This window comes from Melopsittacus undulatus, chromosome 16 (genome assembly GCF_012275295.1).
Source record: "Melopsittacus undulatus isolate bMelUnd1 chromosome 16, bMelUnd1.mat.Z, whole genome shotgun sequence".
NCBI lineage: Eukaryota > Metazoa > Chordata > Aves > Psittaciformes > Psittaculidae > Melopsittacus > Melopsittacus undulatus.
The window spans coordinates 5,339,095-5,345,607 of record NC_047542.1 but is presented as its reverse complement, the minus strand read 5'-3'; the positions used below and the strand labels follow the sequence as shown (position 1 = coordinate 5,345,607).

Below are 6,513 nucleotides of genomic sequence, written 5' to 3'. Positions count from 1 at the left end.
CCACAGGCACCTGATGGGCAGGACAGTCCGGGTGGGGGAACGCTGCCTTCTCCGGACAGATAAAGTGCTGCTCTGTAGGGCTCCTGAGGTCACCCTTGATGGGGGGTCCCTGTATTCTCTAAGGGGCAAGTGCCTCCATCCCCTGGCGTGAGGGTCACTGCAACCCCCTAGGAAGGGACTCCCTGTATCTCCTAATGGGGGAGGTCCCTGCACCCCTCATAGGAAGGGGATCCCTGTATCCCCTGTTGTCCGTTCATTCCCCTCGGAAGAGCTCCCCTGCACCCCCTGATGGGGGGGTCTCTGCACCCCCCCCAAGCAGGGTTTCCTGTACCTCCTTAGGGGGATCCCTGTATCCCCTGCTGCAGGGTCCCTGCACCCCATGGCACGGGGGTCCCTGTCTCCCCGGTGTGTGAGGCTCCGGGGCTCCCCTCTCCCCCCCCCTCCCCCCCACAAGAACGGGATTCAGGGGGCAGGGACCGGCCTGGGCGGGGCGGGGAGAGCCCGGTGGGAGCGGGGAGCAGCGGCGAGGCCCCGCCCCGCAGCCGGTATAAAGCCGGGCGGAGCTCCCCGGCTGCCGGGAGACGCGACGGTGAATGCGGTGGTGAGTACAGTGTGAGTATGGTGTGTATGGTGTGAGTATGGGGTGTATGGTGTGTACAGTGTGAGTGCAGTGGGGCCGGGGTGGGGAGAGCTGCGGCTCCGCTCCCTCCGCCGTGACGGGGTCACCGGAGCTGCCGCTGTCCCGGGGAGCGCTGAACGGGCGGAGGGAGCGGGGCCGGGCCCCGGTGCTGGGGTGCGAGGGAGGGAGCCCCGGGCCGGGCTCCGGTGCTGGGGTGCGAGGGGAGGGAGCCCCGGGCCGGGCCGTGCTCGCCCCCTGGCGGTGCGGGAGCGGAGCGGGAGCGGCCCCGCCGCGGAGCATCCCCCGTGGGTGCGCTGGGCTCCGGAGCCGTCGGGATCCCCCTTGGGCTCATTGGGGTCCTGAGAGAGGCGCTCTGGGCGCCGGGTCCGGGCTCGGGGCTGCAGCTCCTCCCGCACCTCCTGCTCTCAGCCCTTCCCCGACTGGTGTAACTGGTCCGCGGTGCCGCAGGTGCCTGCGGGGGGTGATGGTCCTCCCTGGGCGTGCCCTCCTCGGGGTGAGGCTCCGGCACAGCCCTGCACCTGCAGCACGTCCTTGATGGAGTCCTGCGGTTCTCAGGTGGTTGTGGGAGCCTCGCAGCTCTGCCGAGGCTGTGTCAGTGATGCCGGCCCATGGACCGGGGGCTGCTCCGTTCCTTCTGGTGGCCCCGGCTGTCTGCAGCCAGGAGCTGGGGTGAAGCTGTTGTCCCGAGGTGGCATCTGAGGAGTAGGAGATGGTGCCTGACAAAGGGAGGGCTGAGGGTGCTGGTCAGGGTGTCAGTGCCCGTCCCCTGCCTGCTCTCTGCCAGGGCTTGCCTGGACATGCTGGGACTTGCCCTGCAGTGAGGTCACCCTCTTGTGCTCCGCCTGCCACCACAGAGGAAGCTGGAGTTCTATTTTTACCCGGGATGCTCCCGTCTGGGTGGGGAGCGGGGCCAGACTGGGGCAGACTGGGGCAGGGCAGAGGGGCTGCGTGACCACAGGGATGGATGTGGGGCTCTCCAGTGCCCACTGCCATGTCTGGGAATGGGGGTGCTGAGTTACAGCAGAACCTTCCCTGCAGGAGGCTGGGGCCAGCCTGGTGTGGTCCCAGGTTGGGTTTGCCATGGGGAAGGTGGTCGTGAATGCTGTTGGTTGTGAATCTGGTTTTAAAGCACAGATTGGTTTGGTTTAGAAGGGACCTTAAAGCTCCTCCAGCTCCAACCCCTGCCACGGGCAGGGACCCCTTCCACTGGAGCAGCTGCTCCAAGCCCCTGTGTCCAACCTGGCCTTGAGCACTGCCAGGGATGGGGCAGCCACAGCTGCTCTGGGCACCCTGTGCCAGGTTCAGTGCTGGTCAAGCCTTAGCTCCAAAGGGCACCACATCCCAGAGGGTTGCTGGCTCTGCTCTGTGACAGGGTTCTCATGGCAGTGGGTGGTTTGAGGGGAAGGCTCTGCCACTCACTGCCAAGGTCACGGCTTTTGGCACTGATGTGAAGGAAAACAAAACCAAACACAAGCAGGGTCGTGTCTCTGATTACCCAACAGCTTCTGGCAGATTAGGAGGGTGGTTAACAGTGGTCAAGCTTGTGGCATGTTCCTGCAGTTGCTCAAAAGGCTTCCTCGCCACTGAGCCACTTCTGGAAGTGAAGAAATGAGTTAGAAAACCATCCTGTTGCTTCACTTGCCCATGTGCCAACTTGCCTTGTGCCTGTGTGGAAGGGGAATGAAGCAGGTTGTGATGGAACCAGTGGCAGCCTCGATGCTGGATGCTCTGCCCTGGCAGGGCTTTACTTGATGGAGGAGGGACCATCACCGTGTGCATCTTCCCTATCTTGCAGCATTCCTCGGATGATGGACTTGATGATTTTAAGGGTCTTTTCCAACCTGGTTTGATTCTGTACCAGGCTGTGTTTGACCTCGGTCATGCTCAAGCCTCTGAGACCCCACCAAAACCCAAGAGGAGCACTGGGCAGATGGGGGTTCCCTCCATGCTGCCTTAGTGCAGAGCCCAGCCCTGCTTGTCCCACCTTGGGTACCGTGTGTGTTGCTCTGGTAGAACACGTGCTGGCCCTCGGGCTTGCTCGTGGCGTGTCCAGCACCCCAGTAACGTGCTCTGTTCCCTCGCAGCCACCACGATGCCCCTGTCTCAGAGCAAGGCCGGGCAGGTGCCCTGCAACAGCAAGGTCTGCAGGAACCTCTTTGGCCCCGTGGACCACCAGCAGCTGCAGCACGACCTGGAGATCCTGTTGAAGCAGAACCTGGAGGAAGCTCAGCAGCGCTGGAACTTTGACTTTGAGACTGAGACTCCCTTGGAAGGACACTTCGAGTGGGAAAGGGTCTTCCTGCCCCAGGAGCTGCCCCAGGAGGTCCACAGCATGGTCAGGGCCACCAGCAGCAAGAGCAGGAGCTCCTTGGTGTCCTCCAGTGAGCACCTCAGCAGGGTTTGCCCTGAGGGATCCCAGCAGAGCTCGGGGGGTTACAGGGCTGGTGCCCCACGGAGCTTGAAGCGCGGGCAGGCCACCATCAAGGGTGAGTGCTGGAGGTGGGGGACACCCTGGGGTTGTGGCTGTGGTAGGGACGGATGGAGGGAGCTGGAATGCTCCTGGGTATGGGAAGGGACCATCTTCCACTGCACCTCTCCTGGGCAAGCAGAGCCCATCTTCCAAGGGGAAAGGCTGCAAACTGGGTGTCTTTTGGGTGCTGGGGTTTAGGCAGGGCCTTTAGATTGGGCTTGTGGGGTTTATAGCTGAGGGTGCCCCAGAATAGTTGTTCGCCTTTGGCTGCCATGGTCTGATCCTGTCCTGTAAGATCAGGGCCTGGAGTGGAAATGCAGGTGAGACCAAACAGAAGTGTGGCCAGCTCTTCTCTTCAGGGTCTTTGGGGGGTGGCTGTAAGAGGGAGCTCACCTGCACTGGGTTTTGGGGAGCTTCCCTGGGAGCACCTCCCTCCCTCTTCCTGCCCCATTGCTTCCACCAGGCTGGAGGCACTTCCCAACCCTCTCTTTCTGCCCTCTAGACTTCTACAGCTCCAAGCGAAGGATCACGCCTGAGAAGCCCAAGCCATGACATGGTGCTCGGCTCCTCTGCCATCGGGGACAGCTGCTGATGTTCCCTGGGGGTGTCCGTGGCTCTTTCCCCCCACTCTGTACTGTGTAAGCTGTCTATGAAGCAATGTAGAGTCTGTAGTTCCCTATTTATGAGTAGTCTGGGGTCCTGAGGGACCTCTATTGTGTGCAATGTATGAGTAGCCCATGTTGTGGCTTGTAGCCGCAACAGAGGGGATGGAGGAGAACTGAAGGGGGCTGGATGGCACTAAGGCATTACCCTGCCTGCAGAGAAGAAAGTGTATCCTTTGCCCAGTGCTGGTGGGACCAAGCATCATCATTGCACCATCCTCCTGTCCAGCCGTGGTCCTTCTCCTGCCTGATGGCTGGTTATGGGGGACACCAAGAAAGGGTCCCTGATGTAGATTGCAGAGCTCTGGGACAGCCTGGCCAGGGGACACCCCAGTTGCTGGCACATGGTGGTGACCCTCTTCCCGGCAGGAAGGACCCAGCAGTGTCAAGCCCTTGTCCATGTGTGTAAGTGTGATGTAGGGGTTGCCTGGGAGAGGAAATGCTGTTCCCTGGACAGCCCTTCCTTGGGGTGACTCACTGGTGGTGTCACCCATCAGACAGGCTGCAGAGGATGACAGCTGCTGGAGATCCCCAGTGCTGTGCTCATTGCAGGACCAACGCTGCTTGGGGGAGGCTTTGGGGTCCCCTGGATGCTGCTGACCCAAGCCTCCCCTTCCTGCCCTTGGCTTGTTGAGTGGTGCTGCTTGCCCTTGTGTTCCTGCCTCTTTCAACACTGACACTGCGCTGGGGAGCTCCTGTTCCTGCTGTTGGCTTGCTCTGGGATGGAGTCCTGCTCCCCAGCAGGGATGATACTGAGAGAAGAAATTGAGAAATTGTAGCTTTTTTTGCCTATTTTCCTGGACTTTTTTCCTCTTTTGGGGCTGGGGTTGGGGGAAGCCCCTCACCTGCCTCTGCAGAATGAGCGGCTTCCAGCACCTCTGGGACCAAGGGATGTCCTGGGGCGAGGGCTGCTCTGTTCCAGTGCCGAAGGGTCAGTCCCTGTTCTTGAGGGACTCGACACTGTCAGGTCTCAGCACTTTCATAGGGTTCATCTCCTGCTCTGCTGGATTTGGGCTCTGGAAACTGGTGCAAGATGGTTCCAGGTAGAAAAGGGTGAACCTCCCTCCTTGCACCACGATGCACTTTGCTGTCAGTGAAGCTGGTGAGCTCCCAGCACTAATGTTTATTTATATAAAAAAGGCTATTAACTATGTGGGGGGAAGGGAAAAAAATACCTGTTTGATTCCAAATGTTAACTCTGAATAAACGCTCATCTCGTGTATGGGAATTGGTGTCTCTGGGTGATGGGAATGACTGTGCTGGTGATGGGGTGGCTGCAGCCAGCATGGGGAGAGGCTGTTGCAGCCCTGGCTGCCTCCTGCAGCATGGTCAGAGCAGGGGGTTGAGGAGCTCTGTGAGGGCTGAGAGGGGTAAAACCTCACCACAACCCATGTGCTTAACCCTGCTCCTGGGGCAGGCCTGGTGCTACCAACACATACCCACTGCTGCTTGTGTGGGATCTCACTGTGGGAATGCAGGCTCCTCTGCTGCCTTTGTGGTTCCCGTTCCCTGCTGTGACACTGGATTTCAGCCCTCAGTGCACTGTCCTATGGAGCCATCAGCCATGGGCAAGTTGGTCACATCCCCTCCTCTAAAGAGGTCCTGGGTGCACAGGCCAGTGAGTAACCTGTGCTATGGGACCCAGCCAAGCAAGAGCATGTGGAGCTAATGCAAATCAAACCCAACAGTGAGCCCTGGGTGGGACTGAAATGAGCTGCTGGGGTTCTGTGGGAGTCAAGCCCTCCAGATTTAGCCCTTTTAATCTCTTCCCTTTACGTCAGCCCCCTCTGCTGTCACCTCCTGTCAGAGCAGTGGTGATGGAGGAAGTGACAAGTAAACCAGCAAATATCCCTTTGTCCCTGTGTGTGGGGCTCTGAGCACAGCCCAGGGCTGGCTCTGCTCCCTTCTTGGCATCCAGCTTTGGAGTTTGCATCCACATGGGAGATTCCAGCCCTGCACAGCCTCTCCCAATGGGGAGGACTCAGTGTGTGCCCAGCTCTGGGGACACAAAGTGGTGATGGGCTTCCCACAGATGGCAATGGATGGAAAGGTTGCACTTCCAGGTTGTGTTTTGCTGCTCTCCTATCCTGCAGAGCTGGATCATAACCGGGAGGAGCAGCAGCACCTGAGCTGCTTCCTCAGGTGGGAGAGCAGCAGAGCAGGGCTGGGCTGTGGCTGTGGGTGTGATGGGGCAGGGCACTGGTGCAGCTGGTTCCCAGCAAGGGATTGAACCAGTTCAGATGGGGAGGGGCAGGCACCTCCTGCTCTGAGAGCTCAGTCTTGTGCTGGGAGCTTGGGGGTTAGTTCTGGTTATAACCTAAAGTTATTGGTTGCATTTCCCCTTGTTGGGATCTTTTCCCCATTTTGCAGTTAAAGGAGAGCAGAAATGCTCATACCCCACCTAATTCCCCTGTCCCCTTGCAAACCAGAGTGGGTGCAAGCCATGGGCAGTCAGTGGGTTCGGTGCTGCCTTTAAAGCCCAGTTAATGATTCCAACAGGAGCCTTGGAAAACCCACCAGTGTGAAAAGCACAGTGGGATGAGCTCCAAATCCTGGGGCTGAAGAGCCTCGGTGGGTTGTGGTGTTATAGTCTTGTAGTTTGGGTTATTCAGCCTCTTAAAGTACCACTTGCTATTTCTCTGCTGCTTTTCCCCTGCGCCAAACACCCTCCAGACCACTGCAAGCAAGGTAAGGATGGGGATGTCTGCTGCGATTCCCAGTGATGCCTTTGCAGAGCTGCT

The 6,513-nt window shown here is 59.3% G+C and overlaps 1 protein-coding gene across 3 annotated transcripts; it reads left to right on the top strand.

The window, feature by feature from the left end:
- Positions 1 to 548: 548 nt before the first annotated feature.
- Positions 549 to 4,994, top strand: CDKN1A (cyclin dependent kinase inhibitor 1A). 3 transcript variants are annotated; one of them, XM_034069928.1, is made up of 3 exons: positions 549 to 601; positions 2,725 to 3,126; positions 3,613 to 4,994. In XM_034069928.1, exons 2-3 carry the CDS (start codon positions 2,733 to 2,735, stop codon positions 3,660 to 3,662), a joined length of 444 nt encoding a protein of 147 aa, XP_033925819.1. In that variant the 5' UTR covers positions 549 to 601; positions 2,725 to 2,732; the 3' UTR covers positions 3,663 to 4,994. The 3 variants fall into 3 exon arrangements, with proteins under 3 accessions (XP_033925819.1, XP_033925820.1, XP_033925821.1); XM_034069929.1 differs by having other exon boundaries at positions 587 to 598; XM_034069930.1 differs by having other exon boundaries at positions 589 to 610.
- Positions 4,995 to 6,513: the final 1,519 nt, after the last annotated feature.

Coding starts and splice junctions, on each gene's coding strand:
- CDKN1A (XM_034069928.1), top strand. CDS start 2,733: ATGCCCCTGTCTCAGAGCAAGGCCGGGCAGGTGCCCTGCAACAGCAAG. Junction 3,127..3,612: donor CGGGCAGGCCACCATCAAGG/GTGAGTGCTGGA, acceptor TCTGCCCTCTAG/ACTTCTACAGCTCCAAGCGA.